General features: G+C 35.9%; 1 protein-coding gene across 1 annotated transcript; it reads right to left on the minus strand.

Moving 5' to 3' along the window:
• Positions 1-4: 4 nt before the first annotated feature.
• LOC148916293 (cyclic nucleotide-gated ion channel 1-like) lies at positions 5-8,379 on the minus strand. Its single transcript, XM_089054533.1, has 9 exons — positions 7,917-8,379; positions 7,343-7,808; positions 7,032-7,235; positions 6,516-6,805; positions 2,276-2,390; positions 1,604-1,858; positions 570-738; positions 415-479; positions 5-236 (listed from the first exon to the last, which is right to left on the minus strand). Exons 2-9 carry the CDS (start codon positions 7,619-7,621, stop codon positions 141-143), a joined length of 1,473 nt encoding a protein of 490 aa, XP_088910659.1. The 5' UTR covers positions 7,622-7,808; positions 7,917-8,379; the 3' UTR covers positions 5-140.
• Between the last annotated feature and the right edge of the window lie 15,744 nt (positions 8,380-24,123).

Consider the following 24,123-nt stretch of genomic DNA (forward strand, 5'->3'; position numbering starts at 1 on the left):
AAGTTTCGGAACGGAAAAGTGATGCTGATGGAGGAGGTGGAGGAGCAGGGGCACCTGGTGCAGGAGCTTTTGGTTTTGATGGAGCAGCACTGACAGCTTTGCCAGTTGAACTCCAAACTGGACCCAATGGATAGAAACTCTTAACATAATCTCTTAAACCAGGCAAATATAGTTCCTTGAGAGCTTTGGCCCACTCTAAATGATTTTGGGTCTTTGGTTTTATACTCGACAAGAATCTGTATTTTACAAATCACAGAGTCAGCACCTACTCACTGGAAAACTTTATTTTGATGCAATCATTACATGATTGGTGATAATTGTTAAATGCTGCAAGAGAAATGACATGTGCAATTAGAGCATGTGATTCTATTCTTTTCATGCAAATTACCAGATTCTCACAGATATGCATAGTACCTTCTTGTTGTAAAATTCAGCCATCTGCCAACTTTCTTCGACATGAGCGATAGGCATGCTCATACCTTGAAAAGGTGAAAGCATAATAAGGGATTGGAAAAATGAATGAGTTCATCTGCTTCTAACACAACTTAGAAATCATTTATTTTGCTTACCACATTCTTTCCCTGAGTAGGCAATCCAAGCCAAAGCTGAGAGACTGTCAACAGCACTCTTCAAGTGGTTGAAAAAATCAGACCACCTCCCTTCTGTCAGTGCATTTGCCTTTGTGATAACCTCATTCAGAGGCTTCAGAAATTCAGCCAACCCTGCATTGTCAGGTTTCTGCACAACAACGAGCATTCCCATTGAACATAATGAATTTCATTTCACAAGGAAAAGTACAAGATAGAAAACATTTAAAGTAGATAAGCTCACTCTCCTTGCTACTACTAACATTCACAATATCCTAAGAATTGTAACATTAATCATTTGAGTCGCCCCAAAAGTCAGCAACACCAAAGTTTGAACAGGAATATTGATCGTTGCCCAACTATGTTATAGCTGATAGATCCAAATATCGTATTTTCTTCTCCCCAATTATCGCTAACATTTCATCCGTAACATTTCTTTTCCCCATCAACTGCTCACCAAGATGAAATGAACATGCACCAATCCGATCCAAACCCAACAAGATAGCACATTCCTTTCATGGTCCTTTACATAATGGATAACGTTTACGACCCAATCAATATTTAACATCAAACACACGTTTTTTAAAATCCAATCAACATTTCATAATCAAAACATAAACCTCGTCGAATCTTTATACTAACCAAACAATCCATAAGTAAAACCTCCACTACTTGTTCCAGCACCATTATTAGTTGTGTAGGTCAACACATCGCCGGGAGTGATGAAGAGCATTTTAGCAAGTGGTTCACCCTCTCCAATTATATAGTTGTCTTTTGTATAGCTCATTGGCTTAAGATTGTCAAAGATTTCATTCAATACGAAGAAACTTAGCATTGGCACCTAATTTTAGATGTTAATTAAAAAACTTAAACGGTATGACATGTTAAACGAAGAAAAACTAAACTACGACTTATAAAATTAATAAGAAAGGAGACAACTATTTTGGAATTCCAGCACTCCCTTTACTAATTAAAATAACGAAAAATTGAACGCTTTGGAGATGAGGGGAACTTACTTTCTTCATTATAGGCCAGCAGAGATGTCGCTTAATAAATCTCTTTTGTTCCAAGGGAAGAATATAGAGGATATTCTCCACATGAACATCTTTGTTGGGTTCAAGTTGTTCGTCCACCTTTTGCATGATCATCCCCTTCATATCCTCAGGGATGTCATTTTCAGATAACCAGCGTTGTACCTCTCGATATTTCGTTTCCTGCTGCCGTATATTTCTCATCTTGGCTGATGAACTAGTTACCAACTCCATACATATCTGTTACATGACAATCATGAGTTCTTTTAACCCTAATTTCCCTGTCAACACCATCTAGCTTTGCCAATGACCATTTTGTCAAACGACATCTAGTCTCTATATAATTTTTTTGATTTTATTTTTTATAAAAAAATATCACCATCTAGCTTTATTAAGCCAAAATAATTGTTTGATGAACTCCAAGATTGAGATCCTTACAACAAAACTCCAAGAGCCCGTTTGGGAGAAATTCTGCCCTCCTAGAATCACTTTAGGGGAGAAGCATATCTTATGTCGTTCTCCATAAAATCACTTAAAACCACTTCAAGTGATTATATGGAGAAGTGATTTTTTGCTTATCCAGAACCACTCCCATACGAACTGAACCCTAAGTTAATTAAGATACATTATGTTTAATTTAGAAGTTCTGGCACCAACCTTCAAATTTGTAGGGAGGTATAGTAGAACCAGGAGCAAGCCACTTAGAGAAATAAAAATGGCAAAGATATTTTCCCATGTATAGTTACTCGTCTCGAGGTTTTGCCCAAGAGAACTGCAGAATCGAAACAGAAGAAATATATTCAATGTACTGCAAGTAATAAATTCAATGTGCTGCAAGTAATAAAATATTCTAGGACCTCTCATCTATGTTAAAGACATTACAAGTTAAAACACCATTTATACATATGTGTGTGTGATGTTAGGCAACGTAAAAGAGTAACGTTAGGATCTAGACAGTTGTAACTTTGTTCCTTCTAAAAAATATAGTAATGCAAAATTATGTTCAAAACTTAGATTTCGCAAGCCCCACCAGAAACAATGAAAGAATGTTTTCGGTAAATTTGTTGACTCCAACACACCAGACTGAACAGCCTCAACAAACATACCAAAATCAAAGGGTGTTGCATTAGTATATTGTGTGGATTCATAGAGCATAAGTCGTTCAGAAATGTGATGTTTCTGATTTAACGACCATTGCAGTAGAAGGTAGTAGGTTCACATCCATTGTTGTTTCGACAAGCATTTTGCCAGCAAGCCATCTCTCGCTGGATAGCTAAAAAGTACCAGAAAGCTCCAAATACCTAAGAACATCAACAAGTTAGCGAACAAACTTTTGAGAAAAGTTTCTGCAAAGTATATATAATTCATAGGAAATTAAATGATGTTTATTTTGTTCATAAATTGGTGACAGGGTTTCCAGCCAAGAAATCCAACCAAAACTTGGAAACTAAATGGAGCATCACTTGAGATAAATTACTACACGAAGATTGAAACTCACATGACTAGCAAGGATGTACAAAAAGAAACTGAAAGCGCCTTGAAATAAAATCCATATCTCAGTCTCTCTAGCAGGAGTCTTGTTGAGTTTGGTACACAATAAGTAGATACGAAGAACTCATGGTACATATTGCAACAGAGCAAGAAAAGCCAAAAACTTCCTCGTATTCAAAGAACTAGAGTCCATGAAGATAAGGATTGCTGCCTGGACATATTGCAATGGATTAAGCCAACAGTTAATTTAGCTTATATTCACATATCCGAATTTCAAATACTTTTAAAAGAGAGATTGGTAAACCAATTTTCTCATACCTGTGGAACTGGAAGAACCGCTAAAATGTCAATTAAGATGTGTGATGAGATCCTCCAAATCCTGTTAGCCATTGCCAAAGCATCTTCAACTAATATGGTTCCTTTTGTCAAAACTATGGTATGGAGATATGATCTCCCCATGACCCTAAATGTTGGAACTTTAGGTTCGGCATAAATTTGAATAACAATGTTCACTACATAAAATAGATCCATTGTCGATCGTAGTGAAATAACCGCTCCCTTCAAACTGTTGTCCAACCCGATGCACTTCGTATCCTTGTTGATGATAGGAATATAAAAGAATAAAGGATCTATTAAGACCCCAAATACACATGATGCCAAAAAAATGCTCTCTACTATTGGTGGCCATCCTCTCCTTGGTCCATAACCTTCATCTACAGTCGCAGATTCCTCAACTGGCCAACTGAAAACACATCGTAAACAACATATCAAAATCAGGTACTACAAATGGATAAATAAAAACCCTAATTAAATTTTCTATGATATAAGGCTCATTATGGATCCATGCAATCTTTCGTATTTATTACCTTCGTGGTGACAATTCTCCTGGTGCAATATGTTCTAAAATGCTGAAAAAGATATAACAATTAACAGATGTTGATGTTTAAAATTGGATCAAAAAAGGAGAAAATTAAACGAGATCGTCTACCCATATTATAATACGTGTACAATCAAATTGGATCAACAAGATTAAGGCAGTAATTAGTACAAAGTAAAGAACTAGTATCTGCCTTGCCTAGTGTGAGAGAGCCTTTACATAGGCAAGAGAAATTGGGCCTTTATTATAATCAAAACATAAACCTCGTTGAATCTTTATACTAACCAAACAATCCATAAGTAAATCTGAAAATTCAGCACCCAAACAAAATGACACCCAAAAAAAAAAACACATAATTTCACACTCAAAACTACTAGCTCAAAGAAAGCATTACGATTTATGAGTGAGACTGACCTTTGTTTGCTTCACCTGAATCAGCAAGTCCTTCTGAACAGCAAAAGCCTGCTGGAGAACCTTGGTGACGTCCAAGACCAGTCCCCCAATCTTCTCGGAAGCGGCTGAAACCCTACCCAGATACTGTCGAATCAGATCCTCATAGGCCAAAATCGACGGATCCAGCGGCCCGTCGTCGCCACTCGCCGGCGCAGACGCCGAATCGCCCGACAGTTACAGCGACTCTAGGCGCGCCACAGCCGATTCCAGCCTCTGTATAAGCTTCTCCTCCATAGCCGCAAGCTCAAAGTCTGTGTGTGTCTTCTCTGTCTTTGTCTCTCTCTACAGTTAGATTTGATCTGGTGGATTTGGTTTGGCCGTTAATTAGTAGAGAAATGACTTCCTTCGCTTTTTCTTTTTTTCTTTTTAATATTTGGGATTTTTATTTATTTAATTTAATTTTGTTTACACCGAAAGGTGAAAGGGGAATTTTGATTTGGCGGGTGTTAATCTGAGTCTTCGCGCGAGGTTTGGGGGTTTGGCCTTAGGAGACGTGGGGACACGTGGAGGACAGAGAGCGAATCTTGGCTGTTCGTGCGTTGTTAAACAAACACCTTGCCTGAAAGTAATTAACTTGTGCTAACTCAAATTATTATTTTTAATTAATTTGCGGGATATCATCAGACAAAAACAACAAATTTATGAGGGACGGTGTAAGGTGGGACCCTTCAAATTTATCTGGTCTCATTCTCTTTTTATTTATTTATAAACTTTTAATAGTTTCATTTTTATCAGCGTTACAAAGAGACTAGTATGACAAATTATAATATTGCCCAATCATGACTAGGGGCATGAGTTCACACTCTCTAATTTCCGTACAAAATAATAATAATAATAATATTGAGTGAAATATATAACTCATAAAAAAATACATCAATTAAGTAATACAAATTTGCATATGTCGTTGCACTCAAGTTCAAACTCCTTCCATGTACATATAAGGAACCAAACGTTATTTTTCTACCGTCCTTCATAATAGTCATCAACTGGATTGTACCATCATCTCTCATCATCCATTCTAAAATGCCTCTGGGAATTTAGACGCTATAATCTTCAAGTCATTGGCCATGAGTGCAAACGCTTTTGTGAGGGACTTGACAAATCTTGTGGAGATGGGTAAGGCCGAAAACGGGGAGAATGTTGATGCCTAGATCAGAAGCTCGTCTCCACAGAAATCACCTTTGGCAAGACATTAGGTGGTTCCAGCATCATTGTTTTTTCAGACACCCAGAGTTGTACCTCTAGATCTTTCATTTTCAGCTACCGTAGAATTCTCATCTTGGGATGATGCTCCAGTTACCAACTCCATACACATCTGTTACATGACAATCATGAGTTCTTTTAACCTTAATTTCCATGTCAACACCATCTAGCTTTGCCAATGACCATTTTGTCAAACGACATCTAGTCTCAATATAATTTTTTGATTTTATTTTTTATAAAAAATATCACCATCTAGCTTTATTAAGCCAAAATAATTGTTTGATGAACTCCAAGATTGAGATCCTTACAACAAAACTCCAAGAGCCCGTTTGGGAGAAATTCTGCCCTCCTAGAATCACTTTAGGGGAGAAGCATATCTTATGTCGTTCTCCATAAAATCAATTAAAACCACTTAAAGTGATTATATGGAGAAGTGATTTTTTGCTTATCCAGAATCACTCCCATACAAACCCTAAGTTAATTAAGATACATTATGTTTAATTTAGAAGTTCTGGCACCAACCTTCAAATTTGTAGGGAGGTATAGTAGAAACAGGAGCAAGCCACCTAGAGAAATAAAAATGGCAAAGATATTTTCCCATATATAGTTACTCGTCTCGAGGTTTTGCCCGAGAGAACTGCAGAATCAAACAGAAGAAATATATTCAATGTACTGCAAGTAATAAATTCAATGTGCTGCAAGTAATAAAATATTCTAGGACCTCTCATCTATGTTAATGTCATTACAAGTTAAAACACCATTTATACATATGCGTGTGTGATGTTAGGCAACGTAAAAGAGTAACGTTAGGATCTAGACAGTTGTAAATTTGTTCCTGCTAAAAAATACAGTAATGCAAAATTATGTTCAAACCTTAGATTTCGCAAGCCCCACCAGAAACAATGAAGGAATTTTTTCGGTAAATTTGTTGACTCCAACACACCAGACCGAACAACCTCAACAAACATACCAAAATCGAAGGGTGTTGCATTAGTATCGTGTGGATTTATAGAGCATAAGTCATCCAGAAATGTGATGTTTCTGATTGTACGACCATTGCAGTAGAAGGTAGTAGGTTCACATCCATTGTTGTTTCGACAAGCATTTTGCCAGCAAGCCGTCTCCCGCTGGATAGCGAAAAAGTACCAAAAAGCTCCAAATTCCTAAGAACATCAACAAGTTAATAAGTTAGCAAACAAACTTTTGAGAAAAGTTTCTACAAAGTATATATCATTCATAGGAAATTAAATGATGTTTATTTTGTTTATAAATTGGTGACATGGTTGATTAATTTGAGAACTTGGTTTCCAGCCAAGAAATCCAACCAAAACTTGGAAACTAAACAGAGCATCACTTGAGATAAATTAATACATGAAGATTGAAACTTACATGACTAGCAAGGATGAACGAAAAGAAACTGAATGCGCCTTTAAATATAATCCATATTTCAGTCTCTCTAGTAAGAGTCTCATTGAGTTTTGTACACAATAAGTAGATGCGAAGAACTCGTGGTACATATTGCAACAGAGCAAGAAAAGCCAAAAACATCCTCGTATTCAAAGAACTAGAGTCCATGAAGATAAGGATCACTGCCTGGACACAGTACAATGGATTAAGCCAACAGTTAATTTAGCTTATATTCACATATCCAAATTTCAAATACTTTTAGAAGAGAGATTGGTAAACCAATTTTCTCATACCTGTGGAATGGGAAGAACCGCTAAAATGTCAATTAAGATGTGTGATGAGATCCTCCAAATCCTGTTAGCCATTGCCAAAGCATCTTCAACTAATATGGTTCCTTTTGTCAAAACTGCGGTATGGAGATATGATCTCCCCATGACCCTAAATGTTGGAACTTTAGGTTCGGCATAAATTTGAATAACAATGTTCACTACATAAAATAGATCCATTGTCGATCGTAGTGAAATAACCATTCCCTTCAAACTGTTGTCTAACTCGATGCACTTCGTATCCATGTTGACGACAGGAATATAAAATAATAAAGGATCTATTAAGACCCCCAATACACATGATGCCAAAAACGCACTCTTCCACTGTGGAAGAAATGGCCGAACTTGATTAAAAATGCTCCCTACTATTTTTGGCCATTCTCTACTTGATCTATGACCTTCATTTACAGTGGCAGATTCCTCAACTGCCCGACTGAAAACGCATCATAAACAACATATCAAAATCAGGTACTACAAATATATTAAATTTTATATGATATAAGGTTCTTTATGGATCCATGCGTTCGTTCGTTTTTCTTACCTTGGTAGTGACAATTCTCTTGGTGCAGTAAGTTCTACGATGCTGAAAAAGATATAACAATCAAATGTTGATGCACAAAATTGGATCAAAAAGGGAGAAAAATAAACGATATAGTCCACTCATATTATAACACGTGTATACGCATATTGGATCAACAAGATTAAGGCAGTAATTAGAACAAAGTAAAGAACTAGTATCTGCCTTGTCTAGTGTGAGAGAGCCTTTACATAGGCAAGAGAAATTGGGCCTCTATTATGAGCCTTTTTTTTAATCCAGCCAAAAAAGAAAGAAGAAACTTCAAGAGAGTCATTGAATAAGAAGACAATCAGATCATATATAATAGCCACATCAACTGATAAAATAAATTAAAAGAATCAATTAACAATTAAAAAATTAAAAATACATGTTTGAAAACTCTCTCTCCTCTCTCTGCAACTAACGTGAAAGGGAATAGAGATAGAGGAGGGGGGATTCGGGCAAGGGTTGGGGATGGTCTCTGGTGAGGTCAATGGGGGTGGTTGTATGGTGGCGTTGGGCTTGGGGGTGGTCTGCAGGTAGAGAAAAACAGAGGGTGAGAGAGAGAGAGGGAGTGAGCGGGTCGGGGAAGGGTGTGTGTTTCTGATCTGGGTATTGTTATAAATTTCAAAGGGTGTGTGTTTTTTCAGATCAGACACTGAAGCTGATGATTGGGGTTGTGAAGATCAAGTAGAACTCTAATGTCCTCATAGAAGTATGAAAGCGATAGTAAAAGTAAACGTTGAGAATGAAAATGAGAAGAAAAAACATTATGTAGTAAAGTCAGAATTTCAAAAAATTTGCGGGTAGTAAAGTAAAATTTACCTAATATAATATTGGCTTATGAAATAGGATGAGATTGAAATAACAGTACGATGGGATCAGATTGTTTCAATACAGTTTTATTTCTTTAAATTGAAAAAAAGAAGAGAAATTGAGAAATAATATAATTAGAAGAGTGAAGAAACTAACTTCACAGCTGTCTCTTGGGATATATCCACACTTACTGAAGCCATTAATAGCACCCCCTGCAATATAGAGAATCGAAAACTTAATTAATTATACAATAAAAAAAAGGGAGTTTCACTAAAACACCCAAAATGGAGGTTGAAATTATAAAAAAACCCAACACCCAAAACACTTTATAAATACACCCAAAACCCATCATTACACACACTCAAAACCCATTTATAAACACACCCAAAAAGTTGACTTTGGGGTTGATTTTGGGTGTGTTTCTATGTTTAAATAGTGTTTGAGTTTTTTTATAAATACATGTCTAGGATTGGGTTTATTTATAAATTTGTATAAAAAAAATGTGAGTTTAAGAAAAAGGGATGCTACTGTCCCTTAATATATACTACTAGTATTAATTTATCTTTTTAATTTTATGATATTAAACAAATAATAATATTATCCGATAAGCCTAGCCCTTGTGATGAACAGATGATGATCTCTTTGCTTGCAGAAACCAAAACCCCACCCAGAAAATGAGAGAGAAACAAAGAAAGAAAGAAAGAAGGAAAGGGATGAGCTATATGCTTCTTCTCTCTCTTTCTTCTAGTAGATAGGCGTCGTCTGCTCTCTGTCTCTCTGACTGCCCTTGTTTCTATATTTATAGGATCAGTTAATTACAAAACCGCTAAAGCAAAAGGTAGGAGTGATTGGAAAACCAGAGTCGCGTGGTCAGGATGGTTGTGGACATGGGATTGCCAAAACCCAAATCCCACGTGATAAACATATGAGAGTTTTACTAAAACACCCAAAATGAAGACTGAAATTATAAAAAAACCCAACATCAAAAGGTAGGAGTGATTGGAAAACCAGAGTCGCGTGGTCAGGATGGTTGTGGACATGGGATTGCCAAAACCCAAATCCCACGTGATAAACATATGAGAGTTTTACTAAAACACCCAAAATGAAGACTGAAATTATAAAAAAACCCAACATCAAAAATACTTTATAAACACACCCAAAATCCATCATTTCAAACACTCAAAACTCATTTATAAACACACCCAAAAAATATACAATTGTTGATTTTGGGATTAATTTTATACAAATTTATAAATAAACCCAATTTTAGACATGTATTTATAAAAAAACTCAAGCACTATTTAAACATAGAAACACACCCAAAATCAACCCCAAAGTCAACTTTTTGGGTGTGTTTATAAATGGGTTTTGAGTGTGTGTAATGATGGGTTTTGGGTGTGTTTATAAAGTGTTTTGGGTGTTGGGTTTTTTTATAATTTCAACCTCCATTTTGGGTGTTTTAGTGAAACTCCCTTAATTTTAGGTGTGTTTCTATATTTAAATAGTGCTTGAATTTTTTATATATATATATATATATTTAGGATTGAGTTTATTTATAAATTTATATAAACATTAATCAAAATGAAAAGTGATGTGTACGGACGGCTTTCAAGGGGGATCTCTCTCTGTTTCTATTTTTTTTACTTTGCCTTTTGGGTTCACTCTCTGAATTATTACTAATCTTATTCTTATGCATCTCTCTCACAACTTACTTTTTACTTTTTACTCACATTTTTTATTTATTGTATAATTAATTAAGTTTTCGATTCTCTGTATTGCAGGAGGGGCTATTAATGGCTTCAGCAATTGTGGAGATATCCCAAGAGACAGCTGTGAAGTTAGTTTCTTCTACTCTTCTAATTATATTATTTCTCAATTTCTCATCTTTTTTTCAATTTAAAGAAATAAAACTGTATTGAAACAATCTGATCCCATCTTATTCTTATTTCAATCTCATCCTATTTCAGAAGCCAATATTATATTAGGTAAATTTTACTTTACTACCCGCAAATTTTTTGAAATTCTGACTTTACTACATAATGTTTTTTCTTCTCATTTTCATTCTCAACGTTTACTTTTACTATTGCTTTGGTTGGTAATGGGTAGTGTCATGTCGGGTTCGTGTCGTGTGGGGATGATAAACGTGTCAAGAATGCTCAACCTGAACCCAACCCATTTAATAAACGTGTCGTGTCAGGTTCGGGTCGTCTTTTATCGTGTGGGTTTGAGTCGTGTAATGGATTCATAAATAATAACATGCATGTTACAAAACTCACAACTGAAAAAATTTAAATAAAAAAATCGGAGAGAGGAGAGAGGAGAGGGGAGAGAAGAGAGAAGGAAAAGAAAAAAACAATAGAGAGAGAAGAGAGACATAGTATATAATCACAAAGTTGTATGTAGCGTGGGGGATAAGGTGTTGGAGATGGGTGGTGGGGGTTCAAAACCTCTTGTGTGTGTTTTGAAGTCTCAATTTCTCTTTATTTTTTCGCGAGTTGACATAACCCGTTTAATAAACAGGTTAAACATGTGTTTTAACGGGTTGGCGGGTTAACCCGAAACCCACACGTTTAATAAACGGGTCATAACAAGTTAACCCGAAAATTACCAAATTATTAATCGTGCGGGTTCGAGTCATGCTTTTTCCGTGTAGGTTTCGAGTCGTATAACGGGTCGTGTAGAAAATTGCCACCCCTTTCATACTTCCATTAATATTTTGGGACATTTTGGAAAAGGCCAAAAGAGAGAAATATTTGTAAAAAAGCTAAAATGGACAAAAAGGCCCTTATTTCTTTTTGGATTTCCTAAGGAATCTTTTACATTTGCAAAGTCTTCTCCTTCATATCTGAGGAATTTTGGAAATTTTTTTATAATTTTTTTAAGGTCATGAATTCATGCTCTCTAATTTCCGTATAAAAAAATAATATTAATAATGATTGAAATATATAACTCAAGCCATGCGTCACTGAAACTTCCCTTTCTGAAAAGTGCTTTCCGTGCTGCTCATTTCTGAACTTTGATGCACATCTTAACTAGTTTAGTAAAAAGGGTAATGATGGAGAGTTATTTGCAAGAGTTCGGGGAAATGAAGGCAAAGCATGCGTCTGAAGAAACGTTACAGAAATGGAGGAACCTTTGCAGCGTTGTCAAGAACCCGAAACGAAGGTTTCGCTTCACTGCCAACATTACCAAGCGTATCGAGGCTGCTATGCGCCGTACCAATCAGGTTTTTGTTTCTTAGCTCTGCTGTGCCATTCTTCTTCTCCTTCCTCCTCTTCTTATTAAAAGTGCCTTATCCTTATGTGCTGCCGGTGTATATTATATATTAATAATATGCTATGCAAGTAAGGGTGTTATAACTCAAGTGGTCACGAACCTTTGTCCCTATATCCGAGGAGGTTACTCTGTTCGATTCTCCCTCTTTAATATCGCTTGTATATATACACAAAAATAAAAATAATATGGTATGTTAGTTTTGAATAAAGAGAACAGAACTGGGCTTTTGACTAGCGGTAGTACATACTCTGCATTGAAAGACTTGGGTTACTAAACAAATTATGAAACCGGAAGTATCAGTACGATTACATAAGGAATGAGAAATATAGCATGCATGCTCTATAACAAGGTCAAACGCGTCTTGATTGGAGATGCTGTGAACTTAATATTCTTGAAAAAAAAAGGTAGTTGACAGAATTGGATTTCGATCATTCAAATCAAATTGGTCAGTTTTCAGGTGGTGCAATTTTTATTATCTTCTTTGGTGGTCACATCAAATACGTTTGAATTTTGAATCCTCTGCCGCCATATTGACACAATTGACTGAATGTTGTGGAGCTTCAAGATCATGTTCACCCTTATCTGTTATCTTGGAGAATTAACCTCTCAGTGCTTAATGCAATAATTTGTGATTAGAAATCAGTATTGCCATTGGTTATTATTGGTGTCTTGCTGTAGTTTGTAGGGGTGCTATCAGTTCAAAATCATTCTTTTATCTCATCTTTCAATTTCGTTTTGCTCAAATTTTCGACCGGTACTAAGGTATATAGACTTGGTGTTGGGAGAATGAGATATAAGTTGCCATGTTCCATGTGGGAACTTAGAATACACTTGGTGATAGGAGAACAGAAATTTGCAATACCGGGGTGTGTTTCGTCCTCACCCCGTTGAACTTAGATCAATACATCTGCTTCTCATGCCATGCACAGTAGAAGCATATATCCGCCCAAAAAAAAGAATTAAAGTTTCATTGAAAAAAAAAAATTTATAGCCCTCCTTGTATCGTGGAGGCGCCAGTTGGTTTGTATATGATTTGCAGAGAGATGTACCAGAATCCGAGCATCCATGCTAAAATGCCTCCAGAATTTAGACGCTATAATCTTCAAGTCATTGGCCATGAGTGCAAATGCTTCAACTTTTGTGAGGGACTTGACAAATCTTGTGGAGATGGGTAAGTCTGAAAGCGGGGAGAATGTTGATGCCCAGGTTAGAAGTTCTTCTCCATAGAAATCACCTTTGGGTTTGGCAAGACACTTGGTGGTTGAAGAACCTCCACTACTTGGCTGATGTTCTAGTTACCAACTCCATACATATCTGTTACACGACAATCACGAATTCTTTTAACCCTAATTTTCATGTCAACACCATCTGGCTTTGGCAATGACACGAGCACGACACGAATGTCAAGTCTAATTAGGCTGCAATATATAGCAACCAAAGCAAAAAAGTCATCTCCAGGAGTTCAATTTTAAGGCCTTAAATGATTGAGCCCCACTAGAGCTGTACGCATATTTATGTTCGCAGTTGAAGCCCATGAAACTCAATAAGGCTCGCATGGAGAAAGAACTGCCAATTCATTTGTGTTGTTGGTGAGTTGCCTTGCGACTATGGCTCTTCATACTCTTTTCTTGACCAACGGATGCTTCCTCTTTCTTTTATTTTTATTTAATGTGACTAATGAAAGGGATGAGCTAGATAAGGTTTGTGTTTGGGTTTTTTCACGGATGAGGCTTGGGTTTTTTTTTTCTTTTTCAAAGTAACAATCAAGTTTTTTTATTTATTATTTATAAATAGATAAGATTTTCAAGTCTTATTCAAATTTTGATTTTGATTTTTGTCGAAATGTTCAAACACAAAAACTGACATATCATAATATACATTCAAGCAAAATAGCTTTTTTCCAAAAAAATTCACACATATATAAAATTATATTGAATATAGAGCTCCATATATAGAGTCCTCTTGTTGTGAGAGTGTTGTTTTTAAAGCTCCAAAGATTTCATCGGAGCTCTACAAATGCAGAAGAAGAAGCAAACAGTTAAAAATTGTACAAAGCCCATTTGATATGTCATTTGGCAACCACTATTGGTGGGTTCATGTACAAATTTTCTTGATTCACCCTTTTCCAAGTTAGTATATTTATTTATTTTGCAAGTACTTGAGAGAAGATTCATTTGGCATAATTTCTCTTTATTTCATAAAAAAAATTCTGTCGCAAGTATAAGTTGTTAAACTATGGTATAAAAGACATAGGCTTCGCCATTTGGGACTCGATTATAAAATTTTCTCTAATTGCATCAGAATCTGATTTTTGAAAAAAGGATATTCTTAACAGACCTCACCTTACATGTCAAAAGATATAAAGTACATATTTACAAGCTCCTAAGTATGAATCCAAATATATCAACAAAATCTATAAAATCATGGGAAAAAAAAATATAGAAAATATTATATGCACATTCAAGGCTTGTAAAATCTTTTCTATATACTAATAGAGAATCATGATAAGAAGTCGAATGGCCTCAGGAACTACCTCCTGTGGATCTACAACCTCCTCTCCACGGCGACTTTGGATCATTCCTTTAAACCAATCAACCAGGTTCATCTGATATACACCAACTGAAACAGTTAGGACATTGTTGCAGTGCTTCTAGGAAACAGACATTGTTGCAGTCATCTTCTACTCTTCTAATTATATTATTTCTCAATTTCTCATCTTTTTTTTCAATTTAAAGAAATAAATTTGTATTGAAACAATCTGATCCCATCTTATTGTTATTTCAATCTCATCCTATTTCAGAAGCCAATATTATATTGGGAGCTTCACTAATATACCCAAAATGAGACCTGAATTTATAAAAAAACCCCACATAGAATACACTTTATAAACACACCCAAAATCCATTTATTATATAACAAATTAGTGTTCAAGTTCCTATAAATTACAGGTCTGCCACTATCAAGCCCAACACCAAACAAACTCAAAAGACACCCAAAACAAACCCAGCCCAAACTTATAAACAAGCCCAAACCGTAACTTTCGTCCAAAAAAAAAAGAGTAAACCGTAACTTCCAGCACGCGCGCCTTCATTAAACCTTCTATGCAAAACGTCTCTTCACTTCACTCATCGTCTTCATCAATTTGTCTTCATCGTCGTTGAAACCAAGACTCCATAACCACCACCAAGATTGATCTCATTTCAAAAACAAACACCAGACACTGACCAAGATAAAATTTCAGAGAACCATTTCAACAAGAAAACGCTTCAAAGGTAAGACATTTACAAACCAAACCTTTACTGTAATATTGATTATTTGCTATAAAGATCCAGTCTAGGATAATAACAGTATTTTAGATTCGAATGAAAGACAAAATCTTGAAACTATATTGGATTTCACTATAGGACTGACTGCATAGGACCATTACTCTAGTCACTAATTTAGCGGCTAGTTTGCTTTCATGTTGATTAATGACTATAAAGTTCCAGTATATGGTAATAACACTGATTGTTCCCTATGAAATACTATTTCTAAGGCATGTCTACCATTGTCAAGTTCCAGTATAGATAAAGTTCCAGTATATGGTAATAACACTGATTGTTCCATATGAAATACTATTTCTAAGGCATGTCTACCACTGTCAAGTTCCAGTATGGGGTATTAACACCGATATTTTACTGTCGTGTTCTTATTTCTAATGTAGGTATACCAATTAAAAGATGAAGAAAGAAAGAGCCAGAAGAAACTCCAAAACAAAAGGCCAACAGTCATCATCTAAAACAACAACAAACAAGAAGCCAAGCAGATGGGAGGACCTAAATTATGTGCAGATCAAGAGCAACATGCTCTCTTTTGCAACAACAATTGACAACATCAAACAAAGACTTGAACGTTGGCACGATGTCTTAACATTGCTATCAAAGACACCTTTTTGGGCATTAATAGAAGCATATATCCAGAGAAGGTTAACATTGTGAGACTCATACAAGTTTATGACACAAAGACAAAGAAGTTCAAGTTTAATGATGGTGACAGCAAGATGAAAAGCAATGGTGTGGCTGAAATTTTTGGCTTGCCAAACAGTGGCAAGAAGTTACCAAGCACAACAACCTCAACAAGGCCAAAATTGCAGTTTGTAGAGAAATACTTCGCGCGGTATAAGAAGATAACAAAGACTTCAATTGATAAGTGCTTGAATTTAGCACTTGAAGATGAAACAGAAGAAGGTGCTATGGATGTAACAAGATTGATAATCCTACAAATCTTCATGACCAATCTCTTCTACAACTCTGGTTGTACACTTGCTTGGACATATACAACCACAATAGACACCTTAGAAGAGATGGGGAAATATAATTGGGCTCGAGGAGTTTTGGACTACATGTATTTTGGATTAGAACAAGCAAAGAAGAACAAGAAGGACAAAAAAAAGCAGCCAAGCGTGAGTGGCTGCCTAATCCTAATACTGGTAAGAACACAAATCTCCAAACTGCAAATTCGTAGCATTATTCTAATGATATGAATTGACACGTGATATTTCAAAAAAATATTGTGCAGTATTGGCTGTGTCAAAGATCTAACATGCTCACTCCAATTCCTGGAAGAGAACAAATGACACCAGATTCTTGCTGTCAAATGGAGTCTTCAAGAACTCAGCGCGAAGCTTCATCATCTAAAAACAACCAGATAAAGGTACTCTTTCCTTTCAAATAATCTGCAGCTGATATGACAACATTGTTAATACTATGTCATGTACATACTTGTTAATACCATGTCATAGAAGTAAACTATGAATACCATGTCACAGAGGTAAACTATGAATACCATTTCATAGAAGTACACTATTAAAACCATGTCATAGAATTACACTCTTAATACCATGTCATAGAAGTGCACTCTTAATACTAACTCTACTCAACAAACAGATAAAAAGCACTAAAACTCAAGAGCCGGATAATGATTCTGAAGAAGAGAATGAAGAGAATGATGATGATTCTGAAGAAGAGAATGAAAAGGAGGATGATGCTGCTGAAGAAGTGAATGAAGAGCATGATGATGATGCTGCTGAAGAAGTGAGTGAAGACAAGGATGATGCTGCTGAAGAGGTGAATGAAGAGCATGGTGATGCTGCTGAAGAAGAAAATGAAGAGGAGGAGGATGCTGAAGTGAATGGAGACCATGATGATGCTGCTGAACATCAAGTCTAGCAACACCACCAGGTTCAAGAAGACCTCCAAAATGAAATCCCAGAATACCAAAATTCAACGTTATTTCAGGAAATTGTTAGATCAGTACCAGAATACAAGGAGGATGAAATACAGCTTACAAAAGAGTATATGATGGCGATAAATAATGCTGCTGAATATTGGACAAAGAAAGGAGAGTATCAAAATATTCGTGATGCAATAGCATCTTGCATTAAAAAGAATAAATTGATTCAGATGCTGTACAATGAAAAAGAAGAATTATTGAAGCATCAGCAGCAACTGCAGAAGATGGTTAAGGAAGCAGCAGATCACAAGAAAGTCATACAATTAGATGTTCATCAGGAAAAATCCTACAAGACAAAGCTGTAGCTAGAAAATGATTAACTTCTTGCAGAGAAGATTTCCTACTTGAACATTATTAATGAAAAGAAAGCTGTTATTGTCTCGTTGAGAGATCAAAAATTAGTGCAAGAACTGCAGAGTGAAGAGGATAAAGAAGAAAAGAAAGAAGGTGAAGCAGAAAAGATAAAATCAAGAAAACCAGATTCCTTATTCCCTAAAGCAGAGACGAGAGCACAAAAGAGAAAGGCACAAAAAAAACCAGCAAAATCAAAGAAGAGGGTCAAAAGTTCATTCCTGCAATGGAATACATATCAGGTCTACAACATGCTGGATGAACTCTCATAAGAAAAGCTGAGAAATTACTGAAAAAATTCAGTTGATGGGTAAGGCAATGTGTTTCATTCATTTTCAATGCAAGATGCTATTATTGAACATGCATTAGAAAATAGGATTTCATTGTGTTATTATCCTATACTTGAACTTTACAGGGGGTAGACATGCATTAGTTATAGGATTTCAGAGGAATCTAGCAGTGTTATTACCCTATATTGGAACTTTGCAGTGATAGACATGCATTAGATATAGGATTTCATAGGATACAAGCAGTGTTATTATCTTATACTGGAACTTTACAATGGTAGACATGCGTTAGAAAAAGGTTTTTTAGAAAACAAGCAGTATTATTACTCTATACTGGAACTTTATTGAACAGTTCTTTCAATTTTATTGCCATTTTTTCTAACTACAAATACTGTTACAGCACTGCTTTTTGGCAAGGGACAAACATTTTGTTCAAAGACGACATACAAAGCTTATTAAGAGATACTGAAATTTATGGACAAATCATAGATGCGTATGCCAAGATACTTCATCATGATGAAAAGAAAGACCCTAAAAGACAACAGAATGCATACATCACGTGTTACGCATATGTAAGATCATAGCTATCCCATTACTTCTAGTAAAAATCACAAATTATTCATCTTCCTATACTTTTCACATTCTCTCTAATGCCGAAACTATTAATTTTGCAGAGGTATCTCACAGATAAAATGCACCCAAGAACATTCGATGAATATTTTGTCAAACTCCTTGAATGCATAGGGAAAATATCAAAGGTGTTTATACCAATAACGGATGGCGGACACCACACCATGCTTGTCTTCGACACCAATTCATTGCAATGGACGCACTACAACTCATTGAGGGGGGAAACTGAGCAAACCGTTGAATACTACAACAAAAAAGCAATAATTTTGGTAAGACAGACTCCTACTATGAACTGTTAATACAAGGCATGAACAAAACAGTTAATCAGTGAAGCTAACAACATACTTGCCTACAATGCAGGCAGACGCAACAAATGTCTTCCTCAATAGTGTCAAGGAATGTGCTCCAAAAATTTTAGAAAAAAACAGCTTCCCACTTCTTGAGTTCAAGAAGCCCGTCTACAATGATGAATTGACCGACGAGATTGCAAAACTTCTTCGAAACCTGAAAGTTACACCAGCAATTGCTCAAACAATACAATATCTAATGAAATATGATCCCACCAAATTCAACTTTAAGGAGGACAGGGAATGCGCCCAACAACCTGAAAAGTCGTAATTTTCACAATAACACTTTTCTTCCCCCAATTCAAATTAAACTATGATTCACTAAATGTTGCATATATATATGTGTGTGTGTGTGTGAATTTGCAGAAACGATTGTGGAGTATTTGTCATGTACTACATGTAGAAGTTGTCACAAGGAAAACAAATTGAAGAAAGCTTGAGTACAGAGCATGTGTGGGAAATGAGAAAAGAAGTTTTATTGAAGACAATGGAAAGTGAAAAAGGTTGGTATTTCACAAAAGAGAATGAAGGATGAAAGCATGGATTTCACAAATTTTAGAACTATAAAATAGTAAATGTTCGGCTTCTAACTTCCAAATGTCAAATTGTTAATATGTAGCTTCTAACCAAAATCTTTTGATGCTTCTTAACTTTCAAATGTCAAATAGTTACTGTGTAGTGAGATTCAAATGTAAAAAATTGTTACTCTATAGCTTCTTCTATATTTCAAATCGCGAATTAACAGTGTTCAAAATGCGTATTAACAGTGACTTTCAAAAAACCCAGCCTAAGTTGAGAAGATCAAGGTCAGAAACGAAATAAAGCCCAAAACAAATCAAGCAAACCATAGAAAAATATAGAAAAAAATCCCAGTTTAATTTGACAAAAAAAGCCTAAACAAACCAAAAAAAAGAGCCCAGAAAACTCAACAAGCCAATAAAGCCCAATTTCACTAAGCCCATTGAAAAAAAAGAAAATATCTCAACGCAGAGTACACGCACGCACCCAAAAAGCGAAAAACCCACTCACCTCTCAATCCGATCTTTGCGACGCGACCCACTCCAAAAGCAGGCGAAAACCTCCATAACCACCAGACAGGAGACAACCTCCATAACCACCAATCAACGACAAACTCCATAACGACAAAGCCGGCGAATCGAAGTTATATTCTGCCATAGCCAAAAGTCTTCAAAATTGACACTACAAAAAGCAACTGAGCACAAGGACAACCAGGAAAAAAGGAAGAAAATTTCTTCCTTAAACATCGACAGAAAGGTACAATCTCAAAAATCCATACTCACTTTCCACTTTCGTCTTAAGATTCTGCTAACTAATGCAAGAGTACCACGTTTAATACAGGTAACCAACGAAAAGGTCCAACAATGACAGAAACAAACACTCAAGATTCTTCACAAATGGCTGACAAAACATCACTATCAGACTCCAAGATATTACAAAATCTTTTAACTTCAAAGTCCAATAGCAATGTTTTAAAAAGACGCATGTTTTGATTGCAAATGTATACATTTCACAACTGTTCATACCATGTCATAGAACTTGAACTGTTAATACCATGCATCTTGCTCTTTTAGTGCACTTTGCGAAGCAGTGCACTTGAAGACCAAAATATATAGCATCCTTTGTTAATCAAAATCTGTGACTGCTATGCATCTTTCTCTTCTAGTGCACTCAGTGCACTTGAAGACCAAAATATGTAGCATCCTTTGTTAATCAAAATCTGGGATTTCTATGCATCTTGCTCTTCTAGTGCAACATACACTAGAAATGTATATGAAAAAAATCGTAGTACACAAGAAAAGAGAAGCATGAGGTTCAAATGCATAGAAGTAAATAGTTAATACCATGTCATAGAAGTATTAATACTTATGTTTCATCTTTCTTTTATTTAGTTAAAGTAACCTATTTGTTTCACTTTGCAGGTGGTCATATGGAAAAAGGTAACCAGGTTGAAATTAAAAAAAGAAAAGCATACAAAAGGATCACAAGCCAGCAAAAGCACGAAACAGCATCAAGAAACACACAAGACACACCACCAACAACAGCAAAAGCCAAACTATCCACACCCAAATCCGCAAACACACTGAAACCAAAGAAAACAATGAAGACAAAAAAAAAAACAATCCCAAACACAAAAACCTCAACCAAACAGACTCAATAACCCAGATTATGTGCATATCAAGAGCAACATGCTCACATTTGACAACACATTGCAAACGATAAAAAACAAGCTTGCATCAAGAAAGGATGTCCTCAAGATCCTACAAAAAGCGCCATTCTGGAGCATCATCAAGGCTTACATGGAAGGTCAGTTAACCAAGGTAGAATGTCAGAAGTCTAATTATCAAATAATTAAACTAATCAGACTCTACAACCCCTCAACCAAAAAATTCAAATTCAGTGAAGGCAATGAGCATGAAATTACAAGCAATGATGTGTCTGACATCTTTGGATTGCCAAACAAAAGAAACAAGTTGCCAAGCACAACAACTTCCACAAGAACAAATTTGGCCTTCGAAAAGAAGTACTTCAAGAAGTAAAAAAAAATCACAAAAACAAGATTGATAGGTGTCTGAACACAGCAATAGCAGATGACAGAAAGAAGAATGCAATGGATGTTGTCAGGTTGTTAATCATAGAGCTCTTCATCACAAATCTCTTTTGCAACTCTGGGGCGAAAATGGCTTGGACCTTTTGACTATGATCGACACATTAGAAGTTATGAACAGCTACAATTGGGCACAAGGAGTCTTAGATTACATGCATTATGGACTGGACCAAGCCATAAAAATTAAAAAGGACAAGACAAGTCAACCAAGTGTCAGTGGTTGCCTTGTGCTAATCCTGGTAAGAAACTACATCCATTTGTTAATCCTGTTATATTATTTGTTTTCATGTGCATTAACACTTTATATTGAAAAACATGTTTGCAGTATTGGCTGTGTGAAAGAACTAACCTGATCAGTCCAATTCTTGGAAGAGAAGATCACAAACCATCGGATGTCAAATGGAGCCTTCCGAAGCTCAATATCAAGCTGAATATTGCAACATATGAAAACATTAAGGCATTTTTCTTACTTCCATAAACATATATAATGTTAGTACACCATAATTACTACTGACTCCAATAATTCAACAGATAAATGCTGCTGACAATGAAAAAGAAGAAGCAACAAAGACTGATCATGCAGACCATGAAGAACAAGAAGAAAATGAAGAGGATGATGACTTTGTTATCACACTTAAAGATTGGGTAAGATAACCTACAATGATCCAACATTTATATTTCAAAACTGAATTGATAGTGTACAAACACATATACATGTATATAAATTTGCTAATACTTTTTTTTTCCTTTCTAATATTTGGGACAGTTAAAGAGTCAAACACAAAAAGAAAAAGCATCATATTACCTAGAAACAGAAGTTCAGCTTCCATGAAAATGTGGACCAAAGTACAACCCAGACAAAAACTCCACAACATGAGCAAAATGAAGACAATGCACAATCATTGGGATGCAAAGCAGATGATGAAATTGAAGAACCACCAGCACAATCATTGGAATGCGAAGCAGATGATGAAATTGAAGAACAAGCAGTTGACCTTATTACAGACTCTGACGGAGGAGGACACTGTTAATGTCCAAAGAACCCGAACTTGACAGCCAGGAATAAGACGGCGACGCCATTTTTGTGGACATAGTGGGGTCAATCCCAGAGTATTACAAGCATGAAATAGCCCATACCCATGAGAAAATCCAACAGCTGAAAGAAGCAGTCGACTATTGGATTGAAAAGGCAGATACTCGAAGGGATATGATGCAGACTGCTATAGAATCCTGCATAAAGAAAAATTCATTCATTCAACAAATATGGACTGAAAAAAAAAGTTGGAGCAACATATCGAAATACTGAAAAAATAGCCTGAGCAAGAGAAAAAAGAAGGTGCAAAATTACAAAGGGAACTTCATGCACTCAAATCAAATAGGAGACAACTACATGAACAACATGAACTACTTGAAGGGGAAAAGTTGTCCTGCATTGAGAGCATGAAAGAAAAAGACACTGTTATTGCCTCTTTGCAACATGTGATGGGAAAAAAATTCAAAAAAGGTGAACAAGGAGAAATTCCAATGAAAGAACAAGCTGATAAGGAGAAAAAAGATGAGAGAATAGCAGAAGAAAGTGATTTGGAGATGCAAGAATCTCCTAATGATGAAGATGAGAACGCCGATGGAAAAACTCCTGAAAAGTTAGTTATCATGCAAGCAAAAGAAGTAGGAACACGGCAGTTGCGTTCGGCATCAAAATAATCAAAGACAGAAAAGACAGAAAGCCTGCAAAGAAATCAGATTACACATACCCCGAAGCACATAAGAAAGGCCGAAAAAGAGCAAGCCAAAGCGAAGATGAAGCAGCCAACAAAAAAAAGGAGGACAAAGATACATACCTTCGGTTGCACATGTATGAGGTCTACAACAGGCTGGATGAAATATCAAAGAAGAAGTTGGAAAATTACTGGAAATCTGCATCTAATTCTGATGAGTAAGCCAATCTATCACGAATTACACTATTAATACTATGCCGTAGAACTGTCATAGAATTACACTGTTAATACTATGTCATAGAACTGTCTTGTTATTAAACTATTATGAGATTATCATTTTTAAACATTATTGTCGCAGAGACGCTTTTTACCTACACAATAGGACAATATTGTACAAACATAACATTGAAAAGCTGATGGGAGATGATCCAATTTCTACACTAATCATCGATGCTTATGGAGAGGCACTTAATGATGATGCGAAGCAGAACCCTCAGAAACAGAAAAATGCATATTTGTCCGCCAATAACTATGTAAGATCACATCTAATACATCAATTTTATATCATCAACATGCTTACTAATCACCAACACATGACTTTTGCAGATGTTTTTGCGAGGTGCCTCACACAAGCTGACATATCATGCTTTCTATATGTCACTCCTAGAAAATATTGGAAGAGTTGATAGAGTGTTCATACCAATTACAGATGAGAACCACCATACGCTGCTTGTTTTTGACACCGGTGCAGCAAAATGGACACACTTCAACTCATTCAGGGGGACATTAGAACAAACTCTCCAATATTATCATAAGAAGGCAATTGTTTTGGTAAGTAAGACTGGTGATTAACACTGTTAATACATAAGA

Source organism: Prunus mume, linkage group LG6 (assembly GCF_029339155.1).
Source record: "Prunus mume cultivar Tortuosa linkage group LG6, ASM2933915v1, whole genome shotgun sequence".
Taxonomy (NCBI): Eukaryota; Viridiplantae; Streptophyta; class Magnoliopsida; order Rosales; family Rosaceae; genus Prunus; species Prunus mume.

Bases quoted from the DNA above. Each gene is read 5' to 3' on its own strand.
- LOC148916293 (XM_089054533.1), bottom strand. From the start codon at position 7,621: ATGGATACGAAGTGCATCGAGTTAGACAACAGTTTGAAGGGAATGGTT. The intron at 6,806-7,031 runs GTAAGTTTCAAT...TGATGTTCTTAG, and splicing joins CGTTCATCCTTGCTAGTCAT to GAATTTGGAGCTTTTTGGTA. The intron at 1,859-2,275 runs GTTGGTGCCAGA...GTCATGTAACAG, and splicing joins ACCTCCCTACAAATTTGAAG to ATATGTATGGAGTTGGTAAC.